At 47.9% G+C, this 21,445-nt stretch overlaps 2 protein-coding genes across 5 annotated transcripts; one reads left to right on the top strand and one right to left on the bottom strand.

Annotated features, from left to right (window-relative positions):
• Nucleotides 1–5: 5 nt before the first annotated feature.
• On the top strand, nucleotides 6–21,179 carry LOC121081071 (crossover junction endonuclease EME1-like). Of its 3 annotated transcripts, XR_005825575.1 has the most exons (10): nucleotides 6–339; nucleotides 419–537; nucleotides 721–813; nucleotides 1,702–1,820; nucleotides 2,069–2,174; nucleotides 2,479–2,594; nucleotides 2,964–3,153; nucleotides 3,513–3,795; nucleotides 12,232–12,234; nucleotides 21,168–21,179. XR_005825575.1 is itself a non-coding variant. In XM_040579750.1 (8 exons), exons 1-8 carry the CDS (start codon nucleotides 279–281, stop codon nucleotides 3,681–3,683), a joined length of 975 nt encoding a protein of 324 aa, XP_040435684.1. In that variant the 5' UTR covers nucleotides 6–278; the 3' UTR covers nucleotides 3,684–3,988. The 3 variants fall into 3 exon arrangements, 1 of the variants encoding a protein (XP_040435684.1); XR_005825576.1 differs by lacking the exons at nucleotides 12,232–12,234; nucleotides 21,168–21,179 and adding an exon at nucleotides 13,004–13,014; XM_040579750.1 differs by lacking the exons at nucleotides 12,232–12,234; nucleotides 21,168–21,179 and having other exon boundaries at nucleotides 3,513–3,988.
• LOC121081081 (39S ribosomal protein L27, mitochondrial-like) lies at nucleotides 5,429–11,212 on the bottom strand. 2 transcript variants are annotated; one of them, XM_040579771.1, is made up of 5 exons: nucleotides 10,699–11,212; nucleotides 9,824–9,946; nucleotides 9,021–9,088; nucleotides 7,006–8,560; nucleotides 5,429–6,224 (listed from the first exon to the last, which is right to left on the bottom strand). In XM_040579771.1, exons 1-4 carry the CDS (start codon nucleotides 10,901–10,903, stop codon nucleotides 8,354–8,356), a joined length of 603 nt encoding a protein of 200 aa, XP_040435705.1. In that variant the 5' UTR covers nucleotides 10,904–11,212; the 3' UTR covers nucleotides 5,429–6,224; nucleotides 7,006–8,353. The 2 variants fall into 2 exon arrangements, 1 of the variants encoding a protein (XP_040435705.1); XR_005825579.1 differs by lacking the exons at nucleotides 7,006–8,560; nucleotides 9,824–9,946.
• Nucleotides 21,180–21,445: the final 266 nt, after the last annotated feature.

Below are 21,445 nucleotides of genomic sequence, written 5' to 3'. Positions count from 1 at the left end.
TGCTGGCCCCCGGCAGCAGGGAGCCGCAGGGAGCCCAGGTGCTATCTGGAGAAGTGTTCGATGGCAACCGAAACAGCCCCCGCGGTGCCAAGAGACTCTGCGGGTGCCTGCTGGCGGGTTCTCCCTCCGAGCCCCCAGGCCAGCCTGGCAGCCCCACAGCCAGCAGCGGGTCCCTCGAAGAAGCCCCCGCCGCCAAGAAGGCAAGGCTTGGTGCGGAGGGCAGTGGGGCAGCCCGCGGTGATGCCTGGCAGCGGAGGGAGCGGAATGCCCGTGCTCAAATGCCACAAGCCCAGCAGCTAGGGAAGAGCCAGCAACGCATTGCCGTGGTGATAGATCCAGGTACTTGTCCTCACAGCCCGCACCTCCTTTGTGTTGGGTGCTGTCTGCTCTGCAGGCCTGACCTGGGCGTTGCTTTCAGATCTCTTACAGAAAGCAGGTGGAGTGCATGTCCTTAAGGCTCTGCAGGCTGAAAAGTATTGCTGTGTGGAGGCTAGTCAAGCTATTCCATGCAGCATCGGCTGGAGGCGAAAAATTCAGGTGTGCAAGCAAAATCTCAATGTTCTTGCCCCCCCCCCCCCCCAGTTATTTACACTCATTAGTCATTGTATTTAGCAGGCCAAATAAACACCCCTCTTGTCTTCTCCCTGCCTCTGAGTGGGAGCACTGGTTTGAGTGAATTACAAACACACCCTTGGTCTGGCTGTTTTCATATCTGAACAGGTGGACGCAGGAACTGAATGGGTAGAAGAAGAACGTGTCCTGACTGTGCTTCAGCTGGAGGATTTTATGGGCATGGTTTACAATTACAAACAAGTAAGAGTGCTTATAACTTTTGTGCTCTTGAACATGCTTTGCTAGAAGAGTGGTGGTTGTCATCCCTCTTCACAGCAGGAAGGTTTTGATGTGGGATGGAGCCATGGCTTCAGTAAACCAGAAATCTGCTTTTGGAAGCCATCGGTGGATTAAAACCACTCGGGTTGTACAATACAAAGTTTTGGCCAGCTTGCTTTCTTAGTTACAATTTTTCACACATTTTTGAAGAGGTAACATGGTCAGATCGAGTGTGATGGTTTTTAAATTTTCTGCCATAATTTATACCAGATCAAGTATTGCCTGCTTGCCCCCAAAGAGCAGTGCAAACAATTTTTCATCTGCAGACCTATCTGTAGAATCAGAGCCATAGGTTGATGCACTTACATGTCGTTATAAACGATAACAACTAAAACAATTTTATTTTGGGTTCAATCAATTTAGCTTGAGAAACAATAAGCAAAAACAGTGCTGGGTGTGTGGAGAACTCAATTAGCTCCACCACACGCACACCTGAGTCCTAAAAGCAGCGTCTTTTATACCAGCATCTTGACCAATCTCTCCTCGCTTGCGGATGTTCGTCCTGCTCTTTCTCCGCTGGGTCGTTAGGGTACACCTTCTCCTGCTGGGTCTCCTTCGGCACGCTTTTCTAATAGCGGTTGCCTCAGAAGAAGGAGGAGTTTTTACATTGTCTTAAAGGAGAAGCACATGCGCCTATTCATTACAATTGTGATACAGGTTATAATGGTCACAAACTCTTTTAGATGTACACAGGGAACAACAGTTACGCTTATCACACAATATTCTATTTTGACATGAATCGTGATGGCGTTTATCACAATGTGCATCTCAGAATGGTTTAACTCCTTTTTTTTCTGTTGCTCTTTGCAGGTGGCCCAGGGCTCTGTGGGACAGCTTACGACCCTGTCGGGCTACGTGACTTACATGATGGAGGTGATGCCTCAGAAAATTATCGCATTGGCAGTAGTTGGAGTAGAAGAATATTTCAGGTTGAACATCCTTCCCTCTAAAAGTTTCTATGTTGTCTCTGGCCTTGACAAATGCCATAAATGCCATAGGTGTTTACATTAATTCCTTGTAGCAAAGACTGGAGCCCAAGGGGTGATCCCACACAGAACTATTCCCCTATTATACAGAAACACAAGCAAAGGCCCCTCCAGCCTGTCACCCCAGCGACCACTGGGGAATACCTGTGAATGAGTTCCCAGTCTTACTTTACTCTTCTTGGGTTTCTCAGAATTCAGTCAAAAAAGAAATCACCACAGGCGGCAGCAAGTGTAAACCAAGAAGAGGAACAGGGAAGCCTGAGAAATCCGAGAATAACCAGAAGGGATGTGGAAGAAGTAAGTACCTGTAAAACAGGCATGCAGCCATCATCTCTTCTTTGAACACTGTTCCAAGAAATGGGCTACACGAAATGAGAGCTTGCCACTGAAGAGCTGCGGCAGCTGGAATGTCACTAAACCGGTATTAACCAGCAGGAGGCACACCACCCCCTAAATGCTTCAGTCCCTTAAATTAACTGTTCCCAAAATGGGGAGAGAGTGGATGGTCTCATCCCGTAACAAGAAGCTGTGACCTTTTTTTGTTTCAGACAAGAGTGCTGTTTGATGTGACAAGATTAATTGTTCCTTTCGTGGTTTACAGGCTTTGGTGGATCTGCAGGTGTCCAAACAAGTCCAAATCCAGATGTTTGAGAGCTGGGAGGAGCTCGGAGAATTTGTCACCATGTTCACAAAAGCTGTAGCTGAAGCACCATTCAGGTGAGCAGGCAGGTGAGGTTTGGCCATGTCTTCGTAGAGGCTGCACTTTCACAGTTACTGGAGGGAACAGCAGCTACATGGCTGTACTTCAGGACAGCAATTTTTAACTGGTTGACAGAAAGGGAATTCTCTCATGTCAATGTACCACTTTGTGTGCATGTTGGCTTGTGTCAGGATGGCTCCCAAGTACAGGATTGTTTCCCTTTTCAGTAGGAAATCTGGGTCTCAAGCAAGGAAATTGGTAATGCATGTAAAGAAAATAGGGTCAGACTTTCAGCATTTGACGCCAATGCAATGACAGATGCAGGGATAGGTTCTTCTTCATAGCCTCATTGTCTTACTTGCTTTCCCATTCTTTGTTCTCCCTAGGCGAGCAAAAGAGGAGATGGACTTCCCTTTCTACGCGGGTCCGGGGTGCTGTGGAGGGCCGAAGGTGGATCATGTTGCAAATGGTCTCTTGCAAGTTTGGAAGAGGCAGTTAGAACAAATTAGGCAGGTCAACTTTGCGATGGCTGAGGCTATTGCGGCTGCCTTCCCTTCTCCTCAGCTTCTGTACCAGGTGAGATTGCCTCAGGAACACAGAGTACTGTGCGCAGACAGCCAACAAATGTAAGGCGTGGAAGAAATAATGTAACTGGTATTTGACATGATGATCCTGTGGGAGCTGTTTAGTAAGGCAGCAAAGGAACGGATGCCTTGGCACCCGTTGCTTTTGGCTGTACAGAGCGGGCTCCTGAGGGAGCACTACTAGTTCCACATCAGCCTGTCAGCTCACAAAAGAGACCTGGTGAGGGAGGGACCAGGTGAAAAATTATGTTGTGAAAGGGTAGAGCAGTCACAGGTGCCTAGCTTTGATTATTTTTTTTTGAGCAATGTATCCAAATGGATGACACTGTTGTTCCTTGTTGTTGATTTTAGGCCTACAGCAGATTAACCTCGGAGACGGACCGGGAAAACCTGCTGGTGAACATCCCTTCGTGCAGTGGTGCTGGCAGGACCTTCCAGGCAGTTAGACCGTACCTCTCCCGACAAATCTATCAGCAGACCACTTCCTACAACCCTTCTCTCTATTTGAATTACAATCCATAGCCCCAGGGAATGAGGCTGTTACAGTTTGACTGGTTTAGGTATTCAGTTTTGTTCTGGGAAGAAACGCTTAGATAATTAAGTTATTGTTCCAAGTTCAAGTTTAAAGTTCAAGGTCCACGTTAAGTTCAAGGTCCAAGTTCAAGACTTTATTGTAGCAGAAGAAGGTTGGATGAAATTGTTGAACGGCTGGAGTTTGCAGAAGAAAGGTGGTGAACATCATCAGAACGTGAATTGGACACTGTTTATAGCATTGATAATTCCTTCTATTTAATAAGCAGTTTTGAATAATAAACTTTGCTTTGTAACATGTTGTCTTGAATATAGACAGGTATGCCATGTGTTGAATACTTTCTACTGCTAGCCTAAACTGCAAGTAGTTACCTTCTCCCTCCAGTGTGAGAAATCCTAATGCTCAAGCAACATGGTGCTGCGCCCCCCAGCACCTGCTCGAGTGAGGTGGAAGAACTTTACCTCACAAAATAAGACTCTCAGTTTTCCACTGTGGCAGATGGGAACGAGTAAGACTAATTTTCAGATATGAGTTTAGACTGCCTTGATTCAGTCTCCAGATGGCTTAATCTATTGAGGGTCTTGAAATCTGGTTGTATGTGCTGGAATTATGAGGTCTAAACAGTTGGCAGAAAAAGCTTTCTTTTACTTAGACTGGGGAGCATGCTTGCCTGTCCACAAAGCCATTAGCACTTGTGGACAGGCACACAAGGGCAGTTGAGGTCTGCAACAGCAGCACTTACAGAGATGAGCGCCCAGAGTGAATTAAGCTTCCAGTGTGTGGAAGTTACCCCTTGGAACCACGATGCCTCTGAAGAAAAAAGCAGGTATTTGGCGGGAGCCCTTGCCTGGCCAGTAGCACGCTTCTGACCTGAACTGGTAAATCTTACTAGCCTGGCGTTTGTAAGCTTAAGACGGCAAAGCAACAGATGCTGGCAGGAATGTCTGCAGAGAGGAAATATTGCTTTGAATGTTGTTTGCCATTTTTCTGAGCATTTCTGGAGAGTTAAGCAAGGAACTTCTAAAGAATGTGACGAGTTAAATACCAAAAGCAAAGCCTAAAGCTGTTTCAAGGAAGCTCAGAAAACAATACATGCTGCTAAGCCAGAGGCAGGCAGCCCTTCCCTCCTTGGATTCATGTTGTCGCTTTTTTCTGTGATACTTGGGGAATCACAGTTTTACCATTAGGTTACAAAAAGGTGACAGCTTACTGCCTTGATGACCTTGGGATGAAATGCTACAGGCTGTTTCCTTGTGGCACTGCTCTTAGCAGCAGCAATCCCAGGTACCAGATGGGAGGGAGCAATTCTGGTAACTGATGAAGGATGTCTCAGTGGAGCCTGTCGCATGGATATTCTCTGAAACCTCCGCTTCACATTATGCGTACGCTGCATTTTAGTGCTCACAAAGCTCTTACGGATATGACAGACCTCGGGATTTCTCTGAACTATAAATTCATTTGTGCAGGTGAGTTTTCTTTAGGTGCAAACCACCAGACCCCCCAGCCTTCCCAACAGCTTCCCCCAGCAAAGCCCCTGGCCTGTCTGCTCCTGTGCTGCTGCCACAGTGCCACCCAGTGCTGCCTGCCGCGGCTGCAGCTGCATTGTCAGCACTAGCTGGTTAAAATAATGATTTCTAACTCCACTTCACGTACTCTGAAATAATTTTTGACAGTTTCTGAAATACCCGAGTGAAAAAAACTGCGTTAGCAACATAAACATCCAGTTCAGACAAACTGCTGTGAAAACTGTTGTATTGAAAATTCAGCTCCTTTCAACAGTGCATCGGCTTCTGCACTCCAACATACGGATGCGCAGCCGCCCTGCACACTTGTAATTGGTCCTGGAGTAGGCCTTAATATGTTACTCCCGTACAGCTGTATCACCAATTTTAGCACGAAGAGAAATGAGAGCAAGGAATGGATATGTATTAAAACCCTCCTACCTCCAGGGTAGAGCTATAGGCACCCAGATAACGCAAGGCCTGTTTTTTTCCACTCATACAGATCGGTAGCTTTCTGTCTCCCACCATCTAGGTAAACATCCCATGGAGGTAAGAAGTGTTAACAAGTTTCGGTTAACGTGGGCGAATCATGGGAGTTACAGGCCAGCTGCGAAACATGCATGGCAAAGATGATCTGAACAATACCTCTGCTCTGGGTGGAGTGGAGCAACAAACCAATGCTGACTGATTAAAAGCAGTTTCATCAGAACGCATTTCCATAGGAATTCTGGCTGTGCAGATGGTGGAAGGAGATGCTGACAAAGTAAGTGCCTGTCCAGGACAATCACTGCTGCGAGTTCTGTTGTAGCATATTTTGCAGGGTTTTATGGTTTTGAAGAGTGGCTACCACATCCTCGTAGCGAGTGTTCGTGCTGATGCACAGGGGTTGACGTTGCAGCTCTGTCGGCTTGCAGGCGGCCAAAGTACAGAGGATGCAGAACAGCACGAAAAGCAGGACTCTCAGCGCCGACCGCGACCAGGAGTGCTTGTGCCGCGGTGGCTGAGCAGGACGAGAACTGGAGGCGGGATCTGTAATGAAAGCGTTTACAGGACAGAGAACGTGAGGAATAAATCAAGTATCTTTTTAATAGTCTACATTCAGAAACAAGCTGTTCGGGTGAGATACTTCAGCTTGTGCTGCAGCTGTCTTTTGTCATGAATTTTCATCACTTAACTGTTCAGTAAGTAGATGTGCAGCATCTGTTTAGGATGAAAAGTTTCAAATTTAGTTTCACGGTCAGCACAGAAGAAGGTGTAAAGCATTTTTGTGGAACACAAGACCTGGTTTTGCACATATAGGTCAGTACACTTAAAAAGAAATGAGTGGAGGTACGTTCTCCATAGGAACAGCTGAACTTTCTTGTAGCTCAGCAGTTCACCAGGAACACAAATTAAGGGGAAAAGGGCACACCAGCAGCGCTTATTAGAAGTCTAAGGCCGCGAGGCAGGGCAGAGCTGCTGCTGAAAGGGCAGGCCCTTTGGATCATCCGCGCGGTGCAAGCCCAAGCTGGGAATGTTCTTCTTAGATCTGTATGGCTTCCATAGTTTTTTGGTCCCTTCTCCCTGCATGACACCTCCGGGATGCTCCTCAGTAAGTGTTTATGGCTTAGTTATAAGCAGGAGGCTTTGCCTGTTATGACATTTCAGATTTGCACTCCTGCAATAGAACAGAGACAAGCGAGTGCATCTGCCAAATCAGTCCTGCAGCAGCGTCCCAAGAGCCTCCTGTCGAACAAAGAGCCCTTACTGACTAAAGCAAAACAGAGACATTTGAAACCCTGAGCACAGCACTAAAGGTTCACTGATTTACCTGGATGTGGAGCTCTTGAAGTTGTACCGTAACGTCTGGCATAGTCAGCACTTGCTGCTCGGTGTTTGGAGCTGTAACTAACGATACCTGCCCTGAAACCAGAGCACTGAGGGCACAGGAGAGTAAGGCCCCAAAGATGAGCAATGGATGAACTACAGCAGGGGCTCTTCCACAGTATCCCTGTGCCACTCCTGTCGCTCATTACCGGGGAGAAAGTTAGTTTATTTTGGCAGAGCTGGGCTAGCAACAGCCCAGAGGCTCATCTGCTGCTGTGCAGTGAGACTGTCAAAACCTGGGTAGAAAGCCAGGTTTGTAGGTGCTTGTATACACCCCAGTAATCGATCCTTGGTCAAAGGCAGGCACGCAGCAGTCCTCTCATAACAGAAATCAGGGCTTTTCTGGCCTTGTGACTAGCAGCAAGTCCTTGAAGGGGAACAGGGAAGAGCAGGAACCCAGCACAGAGAGTGTGAGGGGGCAGCGGGGGGAATGTGCCTCTCCAGTGGCTTTTTGCCCTGCTGTCTTGCAAAGCAGTGTAAGCACTCACCTCATCTGGCCAGCAGCCTGCTGCTCTGAGGGCTGCAGGAATTTCGGTTCAGGCTGGTGGCAGTTGTGAGCCTTGTCATCCGCTCTGTAAGAAGAGGTGGGATAATCTCCTGGTTATTGCTGGTCCACTGTGATGTTCTTCCTCTCTCCTCAATAGACGCCACCTCCCTATGAGCATGCTTTGAGACACCCTCCAGCTTTCTCAGGAACAGTAATGAGCTCAGAGACCCTGGACAGACGTGGCGTGTCAGACCCATTCCAGGCCCCTCTCAGCTACCAAACTCAGTGAAACACAGCCGTGTGAGGCCTCGGCCTCAGCACGCTGCTTCCACCCATGGTGTCGGGGACAGAAGTGCCTGTGGCGTCGTTCTGGTCTGCAGGGAACGGCCAAATGTCAGACCTTCACCCAGATTCACACTCAGCCGAGACACAGGCAAGTCAGACCCCAGGCAGCGGTGCCGTCCCTCCTGCAGCACAAGGACAAGCATGGAGCCAACGCCAGCTCTCTAGCTCTGAGCGGAGCAACCAGGGGTGCCTGTTCGCTCTTCTCTGGCAAACGTGCTGTGACCAAAGGAGACAGACCAGCTGCTTGCTTTGACAAAGGGGACAAAGCCAAGGTGAAGGTCTGCTCAGCCAGAGTGATCCCAGTGCCTGAACACTGACCACACATGCTTTAGGAGCAAGAAAAAGAAGTCCTACACTGGTATCTTTGGAGCTAGAATATTATTGTCCTCTCATGCCAGTCCAGCTGTGGTGGTCTGTCCCAGTCGCTCCTTCCCATCCCTCCCTACATGAGGCAGGAGGCTCAGAGCATGGTGACGAGTTTAAAGCTTCCTACTTCTGTGACAGGGATAACATTGATAAAGGTTTTATAAAGAACCGCTCCTTTGGGTAGACAACAGATCGCTTCCCTGCTCTCACTGCTGCAGGGCAGAGGTACATAGACCTCTTTGGTGTATCTCACAATCCCATCCTCCAGGGCATACAGAGTCTTGTTATGGCCCATCCCCACCTGGAAGAGGATGAGGACTGTTAGAAAGGGAAGGCTGGAGGTCCACCTCTAAAGCAGATCTGATCATTGGTCTGCCTTGTTGGATATCCTGCCTTCAACAGCATCTGTTGCTTTGTATTTCAAAATAAAACCACGCTATTTGCTTCCAGCAATCCATATGCAAAAGTGCTCATTACAAGGGAGGAGATACCGATTCCACCCTGAAGCACAAGCACACAGTTAGGTTACAGAAGCGTTTTGGGATTTCCAGAACTTTCAGACCTTTCCTGAGTCACATGGGCACAGGTGTGAGCGGGCTATGTGACTAAGAAATACCAGGCAATGAAACCCAGCTTCAGGTTGATATAGAATATAAGGAAGAGCATTAAGAACAAGCTTGAAAGAGAGGAGGCACTGAGGACAGCACTCTGTTGTGGGCTGCTGTTTCTGAGAACGAATGAAGAGATACAAAACCACTTACATGAGCCCCTGGATGCCAGCGCATCAACCGCTGCGTAGCCAGAATGTTGCCTGCATGCACAAATTCACCTGCAACAGAGTGACAGTCAGACTGCAGAGCAATGGAGCTCCCTGAAGCCCCGGCAGAACACAAACGGTTCCAAAGCCCAGCTTTCTGTGAGAGTTTTCTAAGAAATAATTACTTCAAATGCTAAAAGCATATAAACAAAAATGCTCTTAGGGGGAAATGAAAGGCAATTGATAGACCATGGCAAAAAGCAATCCTAGGCTTTGAAAAGACTACTTCTAGGGGACAAGGCATTTTCTGGTTGCTGAAGGCATTTGTTTTATTACCTTTCCCATTGATATGTTTTCATCAGCAAAACTAATAATTATTAAGCACTCGGCTGCAAGAATCTGTACTTTGGCTTCTGCTCAGCCTCATAATTCTCCCCTTTGTAAACACCTAAAATGCCCAGCTTTTCACCGCAGCGTGGGGGGGGAAGTGCACTTGAGTTATTAGGTGTCCCACAGTGTGCCCTCCTCCCAGGCGCTCCAGAGAGGCAAAGTCAGAACCAAAGGAGGTTTTCTGCAGGCAAGTTCAGCTGGCCGCTCGCAGGCCCATCTGGGAGGGAGGCTGCTCACCCTGCCCTCCTGCCGGCGGCTACCCTTCATCTCCAGGTTTCACTGAAGCTTCCCTTTCCTTTCTCTTGGAAGCTGCCCTGGCCACCTCCTCCTGAAATAACAACTGACATCAGCACCAGGGGAGAAACTGCGAAGAACCCAATGAAATGCAAATAAGACTCAGCAGACGCTCAGACCTACCATCTACTTTTTTAAATCCATAGCGCTTGCCAGGGCTGCGGCCACCTACATTTTTGTAGCTGCCTCCAGTTTTCTTAGAAGCACACCTGACGGCAACCAGGCTTGTCTGGGGAGTAGTTAAAACTAGGTTTGGAGGAAGAAAAACAACATCAGCTGAAAAAAACTATTATTTTTTCAGGTTTAAAGGCTAACAGTTAAGACAGGCTTTAAAACTAAAGGCAAAAGAAAGCCCAGGGACCGGGGGGAGGAGAAGTACTTCTAAGATAAACCATAATTAGACCACCATGGCCTAAGTCCGCAGCAAAGAGGCCACATCTCAAGTACAGTTACTGCCCAGGGAGGAATAAAACACTCGGCAACGATGTTAAAGGATATGCACAAATTCATGTTTCAGCAAGGCCTTGCCAAACGAGGTACAGATGTTACTGGTTGCTGTGGACTGGCCTTATATTGCTTTGAAAAAAAGACAAGTTGTGATCTCTGTTTCAGTTTCCCCTTCGACTGAATGGCATTTACTTAGTAATATTTTGAAATCTTACAAATGAGAAGACTCCAATTCAAGACAATATATAAGCACTTATTCAAGTGGGCACTAGTGATACAGCCAGGAGCGGTGTGAGGAGTGTCAAGGATTACAGAGCCCTGGGAGCAGTGGTAAGGGACTCTGGGGAGCTGTCACGGTCCACTCAGTGGACTCATGATGGTTCATTTACTATGATCTCGAAGCCCAAAAATCAAGGCGACCACGCCAAGGGGTTAGGCTTCAATTAAACAGCACAATTTTATTGTTTCCCCGTAAAGCGGCGTGCGATAGGTAGAAAGACAAAGTGAATAAAAGGTAAAGTAAAAAGGAAAGGAAAGAGGATTAGAGCTACCACCACGGGTCCAAGGCATCCCTATGGTCCCAGGTCCAGGCAGCGTCCCGCCGGTCCTTCTGATCGTCGTGATCCTTGGTGGGGAAGATCTCCAAAGCTCAGTTGCTAAGAAGGCATCTTTTTGTGCCAAGCAACACACCCTGCTCCTCCTCTGGTCCATGGATTGTTGCCAGCCTTCGCCTTCTCGAGCCAGGTTATCACGCATGTCCAAAGAGGGGTGCCCGAGGCGCGGTTTTCCTTAGAGGCGGGTAGCTTCAGACAGGAGGCGTGTTTTTGTATTGTTTTCTGGTTCGTTGTTATGACCACGGTTGTGATCCATCTTCTGGACAGCTGTTACGTGGCCTTATTGTAGTTGTTCCTTTCAATCCCAGGTGGCAGGGAGCGGCACAGTACTCCTCGTACTGTGCAGTTCTCCTTCCCAGGGTCTTTGTGTCTTGGTGTCCATGAGGACCACATTCCACCTCCAGGTCTGTGTTGGCAATGTTGAGACAATATTGTTCTTTTTAGACCGACTCTTACAGGCATCCAGTTCCCCAAGGCATCACACAAGGGCCTCGCTCCTGGTAACAGCTCCCCGAATCCAGGCGCTCCTGCCCAGGTCAGAGGCTCCAGCCTGCTCTGTGTATCTGTTGGGATGGCTTTTTGATGGCAGCTGGGTGGGCTCTGCCCAGCTCCTTTCCTCTTTGAAGCAGAGATGAGACGTTGTCCAGAGAGGTTTTGTCTGGCTGCTGCAGGAACGACACCTTTGCACTGACCCGCATCCAAGGGGATGTGGGGAGATTACAAAAGTGTGCAATCTCCTACCAACAAAGAAAGAAGGAAGAAAATGAAATTAACAAAATTTCCCCCTTTATTTCTAGTTTTAGGGCGTTGATGTCTGTTGGACTCTGCTGTTGCTCAGAGTGCAATTTATGAAGAATAGTTGCCTGGCAAAGGTTTTAAGCTCCTGGGGTTGCTCAGATCACCCAAATGTACCCCCTGTCTGCTTTGTGTTAATGTTCTGAAAACTGCAGCTGCTTGGGGCAGTGAAATCTCCCCAACCCCCTGCTCCTGGCAGCCAGCGCCGAGCCTGTGCTCACACTCTGAGGTTGAAGCAGTCTGTATTTTCCTTCTGAACGTGTGGCAGTGCTTACGCAGGGGCTGAGGAAGGAGATTTGAGGGGCTGAGATCATGCAGGCCAGGCTAATTGCTGCCAGCTTCCTCGGTAGCAGCTCTGGGATCTTCTCAAAGGATTTTCTTGGGTGTCAGTGCAGATGGCAGTATCGGAGGACAGTCCACTGTATGCCACTAAGTGATGTGCATCATCTTTGCCTTGCAGCAAGCAGTTCAGAAATCAAATTCCATGATGTCTCTTGAAGATCTTTCAAAACCAGATCCATATTAATTCGCACCAGTCCTGACCACGAGCGCATCGCAGCACGTCTCATACGGTACATCTTTGTCCTCTCCAGAAAGGCCACATGAGATTGCAAGGGCACCGCTCCACCTCTCCTTACGTGTTCCTTACAGACGTACCAGCTGTTGGGGTTTGAGTTTGTTGCTGTAATAGTGATGGTCAGGGAAGAGGAAGAGGAGGGTGCATTTTGCCTTGATTTCATTTTTTCTTTTCCCATCCACTGGGTTTGTCATGACACTTGGGCTGGCAGAGTGAGCAGTAGCTGGCAAGAGGTTCAGCATCATGCAGGGCAGCTGTTCCTGCTGCTGAGATGGATGCAGGGCTGCCTCAGGAGCCAGGTACAGGTGAGGATACTTGAAATCCCTGCTCTCCAATTTCATAGTTCATTTAGATGCACAGACACGAGAGGAGGATTACTGCAAAGCCAGCCCTTGTCACTCCTGACTGCAGAATCATGATGGGAAATAGAAATCTCTGAACCCTGAACTGCCTCATACTGAAACCTTCTCAGGGTGAAGGACCTGGAGGTATTCCCTGTTCTGCCTCTCCTGGGGCAAGCTCTTGAAGGGAGGGTGTTTTTGGTGTTTTGGGGTTTGTTTTTGTTTTTGTTTTTAGAAGATAAAGATTTTGAATATTATGCTAGGGATTTGGCTGCAGCTGGATCTTAAATGTTTTTGGGAGCAAGAGCTGACTTATTTAGAGCACAAGTCTGGCATGTGAGCAGGTGGGAAGGGTGAGGTGTGGCCAGCCCCCCAGGGGGATCAGGGGACCTTTGCTGAGCTGCTTCTGCCTTGCAGAGCAGGGGCTGGGAGCTGTTAGTGCATGTCTTGGGGCGGGGGTGAAGGTGCAGTAAGGAAAAAGCTGCTTAAACTGAAAGACTGTGTTCATAAACGAGTGAGTAGGTGACAGTTTAAAGGTCCCTGGGGACTTTCGCCCAGCAGAGCAGCAGCTCAGAGGAGGCTGTAGGGATCAAGCCTGAGCTGTTCTGGGGACTGAGGTTGATGTATTTACAGAAGCCGCTGTGCAGCGTGGGGTTTGTGCTGTAGCAGTCCTCCGAACCAGTTTGCTTGGTGAGGGCGGCCTCTGTTTCCCACCCCCCCACCCCCCACCCCCCCCCGTGGGCTTTTTCCTAAAGGCTCCACAGGATGGCCTGGCCTCTGCCAGATCCTTGTAGGTGTGTGCCAGCGTTGTGTCTTGGCTCGCAGGCAGCCTCTGCGGGTCAGTGCTGGGCTTAGCCCAAGCAGGAGTTTGCTCAGGGGCTGCGAAATCCTTACCTCCAGTGACCTCATCTAATAACTAGTGTGAGCTATCCTTATGGTAGTTGGGAGTTCTATATGTCAACACACACGTTATCCTGTGTTTTGCTGATGAAAGGGAGCAGGGGCTGCAATAAATGCTGCCAAGGTCAAGACACCTCTCTGAAGCCTCTAGCCAGGATCCTTGCAGTCAAGCCCAGCTCCACCACAAGCTGGAGATGCTCACAGGGAGCTTTGCTGGAAAGGCTCTGCGGTCCCAACTGCCAGCAGTGCTACCGCAGAAATGAGTGGCATCATCCCTGGCTGAGACAGGCAGCTGTTTTACTGAGACAAGCATTAGTTTTATGTTACGTCCATGCTCTCAGACAGTGGATTTTCTACCTGTGACTGCCAAAATGTCAGTCTTTGAGGGAAGCAGGGGAAGTTTTAAGGCAGCAAAGACAAAATCCCATTCAGCCTGTCTTGGGAAGTGTTTACCTTTAAAGCTAGTGTGATACACCTGTAGAAAGTACAAGGCAACAAAACAAATGCACGAAGTTTTCTCCTCAGTGATAATCTAACCACCAAAAAGGGAGTTCTCCACTTCAAAGTGTGTCTGCTCAGGCTGGGGAAGTGCAGATAAAACTGAAGCTGGTTATAATGTGACTCATATTTCCTCTAACGGCCAGGTCCTGTTTTCCCTGGAAAGCAAGTAGAGTTTTGTTTCTTTTGAACAGAATAGATTTGGAGGATGCCAGAACATTTTTCATTTGACCGTTTTCTATGGCATTTAAATGTGCAGGCAGCGCTGTTAGTCAGTGGAAGAAGCTTCACCACCACAGTTGGTGACCGAAGCACTTGGGGCTTGATGCGCTTTGGCAGCATTTTTGGCTCTGTCGTTGACTTGCTGCCTGCGGTGGGCTTGTGCATTGGGAAGAAATCTTGGATTGGGAGTGAGCTGTGGAGCTGGAGGGAGACCCAGGGTATCTGAACACTGGGGTGATGTCGCGACGGAGGGAAGACACAGTCACTCAATATGAGTGATCAGCAGGCTTCATTTATTGTACCTTACAGTCACCTTTTATGCCTTGTTATAATTAGCTCATACATATTACAAAAGTTAAGCTCATTATTGGTTAGTTGCCTAAATATCAAGCCTCCCCCTAGTTTCTCTTCTGTAGTTACCTGTTCCCACCTGCAACATTCTTTTCCCACTGCGATCTTCCAGTTATTATGTAACTTTTGCTTTACTTCAGACAAGCTGAGAGCGATGTGCATTTTTGTCCAGCCAGCTGGACTATGTCTATGAGACCTTTTTCAGCTAGCCAGTTATCCACAGGGTGATGTGGACTGAGACTCAAGCTGTTATGGGCTGCAGTTTCACACGTGTTGGTGTGCTCCTCATCGAGTGTGGGTTTATGGGTCTGTTCCTCCTGAACCATGGTGAGTGAAGCTCTACTGAGCCAAAAGCCTGCTGGTTTGAAGATAACAGCTCAAAGCTGTCGTACCAGCAAGTCTTTCTGCTTTTGGAACGATGGTGTTTGGAAGGGGTTATGGGGTCTTCCCTATGGTCAGAGTTGCAGTCTCTCTCACCTGCTTGCTCTGTCCTCTCCACAGGTCACTGGGTAGGGACAAGGGGAACAAGAGGCACAAGGCAAACTGCACCTGAGCTGGAAGGTTGCTTTGGCCTGTCCTTTGCAAGAAGGTGGGTGTTGGAGGTGGAGGTGAGGCCTGTGACCAGATGTCCCCATTGCCCTCACTGAAGAGCAGAGCCCTTGCAGAAGCAGGGTGGTGATGGTGCTCGGCAGTGGTAGAAGCTCCCCCCCTGAAGCCTGCTGATTTTGGAAGTATGCTACTATTTTAAATTGCTGTTTCCTGTGGAATATTCCTCCTGACTCTTGAGCTGCCAAAGGAATGACTGCATTACCATGAACATCTGCTGTAGCCAGTGGAGTGATAAAATGATCTGGTTCTCCCCTTGGCCTTCTCATACTCACTGTAGAATGATCAAAGTGGAGCAGGAGCGGCTTTAGCTGTGTGCTCTGTGACTGCTGTTAGTTCCTGGTACTGATGCTGGATACATCTGCTAGATGAGGTGTTTTAAACAAACGTCAGAGGTACTGTGAGAAGCCTGATGAATCTGTGCTGCTGAGGTTTTGCTGTATTGACACTGGGATAAAAATGAAAGTTAAACACAGAAAAAGTGCTGTAGCTGGAATTTTTGAATAGCTTGTTTGCAGTCCGGTTAGCTGGAACTTTGTGGAAATTGGGTTTTGCAGCAGAAAGCCACGAGATGAAGTATTTGTGTGTTTAGGATCATGTTGCAGGAAAGTCTTTAAGCAGATGAAGCTGCTTCTATGGTGCCTTTCCAGGGGAGAGAAGTTCTCTAGCATCCAGCAAAGATTACAACTCTTAACCCCTCTTCTCCTGGTCACCACAATCCTACCTGTTAACACTGATCCAGCAGGTACACAACAGCTCTGTGACGCCTTGCTGTCTCTAAAGCAGCACAGTTTTGGGAGGATGCCACAATGCATTGCATAGCTGAGACTTTGATATGCCCAGTGGGGACTGAAATGGATGTAGTCTCTGGACTGAGCATCTGCTTTGGAATTAAATGGTAATTTTGCCTTGCCTTGAGTCATATGTGTACTGCTTGTGATGGTTTATGGCTTGGCGATAAATGTGTTACAGGATGATACTGGGTCCCTGGCTGTGACCAGGATCCCTCTAAGGTGGCCCTAGTAGCAAGATGAAATGAGATAATCCTTCCTCTGCAGCCACGTGGGACTTGCTGTGACTGAGACTTCCTGAGGAGAGCATCTGAGAGTGAATCACTCGGAAAAGGCTTTGGGAGTGGGGGGTGAGGGGGTGGAAATCAAACCAGGTAAATGTAATGCCAGACTCCTGGAAGGTGGCAGGAGTGTGAAGGCACTTCATTTAAAGACATTTGTGAACTGGCATCTCTGCATGCGCTGTCATCTGCTTGGTGTGCTTCTTGAGCAAAAATTGCTCGGTTGGAAAACTTATCAAAAAGAATATCAGAATGAGTTGCTGACTTTTTTTTTTTTAAATGAAGTTGTCTCACCCCACGATATGCACAGGGGTGAAAGCATGGCTGGGCTTTATAAAATATTGTAGCTGGTTCCTGACAAATATGAAAAGATTCATGAAACCATGAGACTCTTGGAAACCACAAACTATTTAGCAGGTAGTTAATAACATCAAATTTGTCTCTGTTTTTCCTTTTTTTTTTTTTTATTCCTTTCTAGTAAGACAGCCTCTGTTTGTAAGAATAAGAACTTCTGTCCCTTCCAAAATTCGTGGCTTTTTAAAATCTTTGTTTTCATGAACTGTGGATGTTTTCCATAACGTCTATGAATATTTCACTTTAACTCCTCAGCACACTTTTGGTGGGCGCTCACCCTGCGAGCGCTCTGGCTCACCCACCTGTAGATACCCCATCTCTGGGTGTTGCACACTCAAAACAAGGGGAACAACCATTGTTATTCAAGGAGCTCTCAGGGGTTCAACATCCCTAATGTGCTGTAACACTCAACATGCTGCACAGGTTTTTAGCTACCTCATGGTGATTAGCAGTTCAGAAAATCCCCTCAAACCAATTAAATAATGTGCACCTGACTGAAGGCTGCTGCAGGCTCCAGGGGTTGCTTCAGTACAAAGCCTTGTTGGTCTTACAGGTGGTTTAGTTGTTTCACTGGTTTCAGTTGTTGAATGCATTTACATTTGGCTGTATTAAAGTTTCATTTAAAGGTGAGCTCTCGGGCTAGTGGGGGACAAGCAGTGTGGAAAGGAGAATCTGCTGATTTTCACATCCACCCCAGCACACTCATCTTTTGTCACTGTTCTCCCCTGGGAGATGGTTAGTAAGAAGACATCTTCACTGCTTCAGTTCACATGACTACAAGCACAGTGAAGACGAAGGTTTGGGGCCTCAGCAGAGCCTTGCTCAGGAACATCCACAAGTGCTTTGTTCGAGAAGTGGCACCTGGTGGTGTGTGCAGTGACTCATCTCACTCTGGGTTGGACAGATGTTCCAAAAATTAAGTGCTGAGTTATCTGAACTCTTGCAGCCGGGCTGAAAGAGCAGTTACAGTTGACAGGGTTTTAAACAGGTACTTGCTTTCTCTCTATTCTGCAGACATCCTGTAAATGATTTAATTCATTATTTTTCAACTCAAACGGGAATTGCTTTTTGTGGCTTTATCAAAGCTGCTATTGCTAGTAGTAACAGCACCAATATTTCCTCCTGTAAGTGCTCCCCCATCTCTGGGTCAAGGTTGTAAAATATGTGCCATGGTTTTTCTGGTCCCTGAATTATTGCATGTGCTTCCAATGTTTTGATGCAGGGTTACCATGAGCTACAGTGCCCAACCTCCCCCGTGGGTAAATCAGCTGTTACAACCCGAGCTGGCCGTGTGCAATGGAGCAGCAGTTGACAATGCAGCAGGTGTCATTACCAGTAAGTATCCAAACTTGTTAAATCTGTCTTTCTCTTGCTTCCTGCTTCCTGTTCTTGCTTCCTGCCTGTAATAAGATTTTTTCCAGAGAAGAGGCTGACAGTGGGGCTTGGCTGTTAACTTCTTATGTGAGTGCTGTGGCTGCCTTGCTAACCTGCTTGTGATCAATGGGAATGAACTCGGCACTTCCAAAAAGCATTACTTTGACTTTGTGTAGGCTCACCGGCTTCTTAGGCAGCTTGTTTTAAAGCATCTGAGCTTTGCTTTCTACGTAGGTCTCTTGTGGACCTTGTGCAGTGTGGGATCACAAAGATGGGGAATCAGCTGGGCAAGGAAAAAGCGGTTTCCCTTCCCCTGGGCTTCTTGGAACAATTTTTAACCTTGTGACTTTTGTTAATGAATTCTATTGTCATGCAAGAAGACAGGGAGGGGGTAGAATGATCTCATCTGAGGCATCTCTTTCCAAATTCTTCATCCTCTGGGCAAATTGAAGCAAAACAAACCATGAGGGCAGAGCTTTGCATAATAATGTAAGCCAGGAAGTTCAGAAGAGAGAGCTCTTAAAAAATGTACCTGGTCTCTTCCAGGTTTGCCTTGGTGCTGGTATGTGTTTGGTTGGGTGGCTTTCTCCACCTGCCTGAGAGGAACCTATGTGGGTACCACAATGCCAGTTCCTCTGCATCTGTTCAGAGTATGTGTTGGGGATTGACCAGGATATTGGTTGGATCTGGAACTGATGGGCATCCCCGGTGCTGGAGGACCTTGGCATGGTGTGTCCCACTCTGGCTTTCCTACCTGCTGGCCATGTTACTGCCGTGTTTTGCTGCTGGTCCCTGCCCTCCGTGGTGTCAGCGGGAAGCTGTGCACAAGGCACTGACATGGATGCACCCCGACAAGCCCTGTGTAAGGAGTTGCTTTGATGCAATCAAGCAACTTGTCAGGGTTATGTCTGTGGAAATATCAATCGATCTGGGGTTAGTTTGGTGTCACACATATGCACGTGACTGTCGGGCTCCTCTCTGAGCACAGAGGCAGAAGCATTACAGGCTCCTTTGTTCTGGAGATCAAACAGGCCTGAACCAGAGCATCCAGAGACTGGTTGGTATTTAATGTGTCTGTGTTTGTAGTGTCCCCATGTTACAGCCCTGGGGCACGCCGTCCTTGGTGTATTCCCCTGCCCAGAACCATATCTGCAGGAACGGACCCAGAAGGAAGCATTCCCCAGTAAAATGGGAAATATCAGGAAATTTAATGGCTCCTTTATTAGGAAGTTCCTCGCCTGAGCCTCCTGGCTGTGTTATCTGAGTAAGGACCTGCAGCTGGGCTGGTTCTGAGTTTACAAACACCTTAGGGTCACTGTGGTGGTGTGAGGGGACCTGGGGGGTGCTCCCTGTCCTGGGGTTCTTTGGGTGAGGGAAAAGCAGAATTTTGCCCTGATGTCTGCCCTTTGCAGACCTGTTACTCCTCCATTTCTGGTGGCTCTCCAGAGCTACCCTACACAGACAAGGGCAGTGAGGCTGGGGGGGGAAACGTGTCCTTCACCCCCAGGAGTGGGACCAGCAACTTTGCCCTCCTGCCACCTCCTTGGGCACGGGGTGACTTGTCTTGGCTTTGAAGCAGTTCTTAAAAGACAAAGATGTGGGAAGGCCAGTATGAATCACAACAGGCTTAAATGACCCTGCGACAGTGGGTCCTGCTGAAGGAGAACCACTAGGCTGGTGATACCAGGTCCCCCAGGGTGGTGGAGCCTATGCCTCACTGGCCTGTGTCATTTGCAGGGGTCTTTTGGCTCAGCTGGAGCAGGGAGGTGATTTGTAACCTAAAATACTGTTGCAGCACCAACTAGTAAGCTGCAACAAGGCTTTTTACCATTGGTCAGATTCTACTGTCTGTGCTGTTTCTCATTCCTCCAGAGGTCAGGCCACACTACTCCTCCTCAGTGCTATTTAACTACTTAACAGGAACGAGCTACAACTGCACATTGTCCATGTCAGTCAACCCACTGCCTTCACGGCAAGGCCACAGCTGTGTATTATCGATGCTAATCAACCCTCTGCCTTCATTCCTCTACAAACACTGGAGCGGGGTAGGAATCCCCACCATCTGTGCAGCAGGGCTACCTGTAGCTCCCAGCAGCATCCCACTGAGTGCGGGGGGAGGGTTCTCAGCCATTGATCCGTTTTCCCAGAGGGGAATTGGTGACAGGTGTGATGCAATCCTGTGATCCTCTGTAGCACATCAATGAGGCAGAGGCAGGTTTTCCCTATTTCCATGTTTTCCAAATCTCCATACTTCCCAAAGCACCGTGATGTCTCTTGTCTGCCTGATGAGCTGAGATCTGCTGGTGCAGCGCGCTCTCCAGGGCTCCTTGGAGCAGCCCTATCTCCGCTGCTCTCACGCGGTGGTTCATGCCATGTGGTTCTGTAATTGCTGCTGGAGGTTTGGTGGAGAGATGCCCAGACTGGGGATTGCTTTTTAGATGATGACTTGTCAGATTTAAAAAGCTTTCATGCATGTGCCGTTAGGGTTGTTAATGAGCTTTTCTCTTGGAACAAAGGATCATGCTCTCCGCTCCTTCTTCCAAAATATTTGGTACGATGGTCATAAACGTAACAAACTTTAAAATAATACACAAAAATTGTGTGGTAACTTGAGGTAGAAAGTTCTGGAGGACGTAACTTTTCTGCACTGGGATGGGTCATTTTGATTATTCTGGACTGAGAAAAATGTCAGTTGTACAGATCTTATCTACTGAGGAGCCAGAAAAATAGAGGAAGGAAATGGAAGTTGAGGTAATTGAAAAGGCTGGAGATGGAGTTGTGGTAAGGGGAATACCCTGAACGTGTATTAGAAACCTGAAACTCGCCTCTGTTTTGAGCAGCATGTCGCTTCTCCTTCAGCTGTCCTGGGCAATTAATTTTGCACAATCAACCTCTTCCCTTCGTTCCTCCCCTTATCTATGGGGTTGAACTGTGGGAGACCCCTGAGAGCAGCTCCAGCCCTGCAGCTTTTACCCCAGTTTCTCCTTCTGGAGCTGCAGAAGAGGGTGGGTGAATACTTTGCTTCTGGCTTTCCATGGAAAAGAAATGCGAGACACTGAAATGGTAGACCAGAGGCAGCCATCATGTGAGAGATATCTCTCCTGTGTTGCACAACTGGCAAGACTTCAGCTAAAAAATATTTCCTTGCTGCTGTCATGCTTGCTAACATGCGATGTGTCAATAAGTGAGTGTCCTGAGAGACTGGCCTGTAGTGTGCCAGCATCTGACTATGCCTTACAGAAGAAAAACATGTCTATGGAGAGAAAGGTTCAGAAAAGTGAAAGTCAGTGTCAGAGGAACTAGTGGGAGTTGTCAGAGAGCCCCAGTTAAGGCAAATGGAGTCAGAAAAAAAATCTGTGTCCTTGGCAAGAATTGGACTTTGATATGAAAAGATCAGTTGAGAACAAGAAAAGATCTGATGAGAATAACGAGAATTTGTTTGGATAAATATGTCAAAGTCATCTTTTGTGCTGGGCAGGCAAGACAAGCTATGCTGTAATGAGGAAGCCTTTGGTTGCAAACCAAAAAATCCGCAAATACTGAGTTATATGGCTGTTGATTTTGCACAAGTGGTCTATCATAAGCCACTAAACC

Source organism: Falco naumanni, chromosome 1, assembly GCF_017639655.2.
Source record: "Falco naumanni isolate bFalNau1 chromosome 1, bFalNau1.pat, whole genome shotgun sequence".
Lineage (NCBI taxonomy): Eukaryota > Metazoa > Chordata > Aves > Falconiformes > Falconidae > Falco > Falco naumanni.
This window is presented reverse-complemented; position numbering and strand designations above follow the sequence as displayed.

What these genes read in the sequence shown, in the direction of transcription:
- LOC121081071 (XM_040579750.1), top strand. Translation starts at nt 279, where the DNA reads ATGCCACAAGCCCAGCAGCTAGGGAAGAGCCAGCAACGCATTGCCGTG. An exon ending in GGAGTAGAAGAATATTTCAG is followed by an intron (nt 1,821 to 2,068) that starts GTTGAACATCCT and finishes TGGGTTTCTCAG; the next exon opens with AATTCAGTCAAAAAAGAAAT. An exon ending in CTCCTCAGCTTCTGTACCAG is followed by an intron (nt 3,154 to 3,512) that starts GTGAGATTGCCT and finishes TGTTGATTTTAG; the next exon opens with GCCTACAGCAGATTAACCTC.
- LOC121081081 (XM_040579771.1), bottom strand. Translation starts at nt 10,903, where the DNA reads ATGCGTGATAACCTGGCTCGAGAAGGCGAAGGCTGGCAACAATCCATG. An exon ending in GATGCCTTGGACCCGTGGTG is followed by an intron (nt 9,947 to 10,698) that starts GTAGCTCTAATC and finishes CTCCAAACCTAG; the next exon opens with TTTTAACTACTCCCCAGACA. An exon ending in GCTGGCATCCAGGGGCTCAT is followed by an intron (nt 8,561 to 9,020) that starts GTAAGTGGTTTT and finishes ATCCTCTTCCAG; the next exon opens with GTGGGGATGGGCCATAACAA.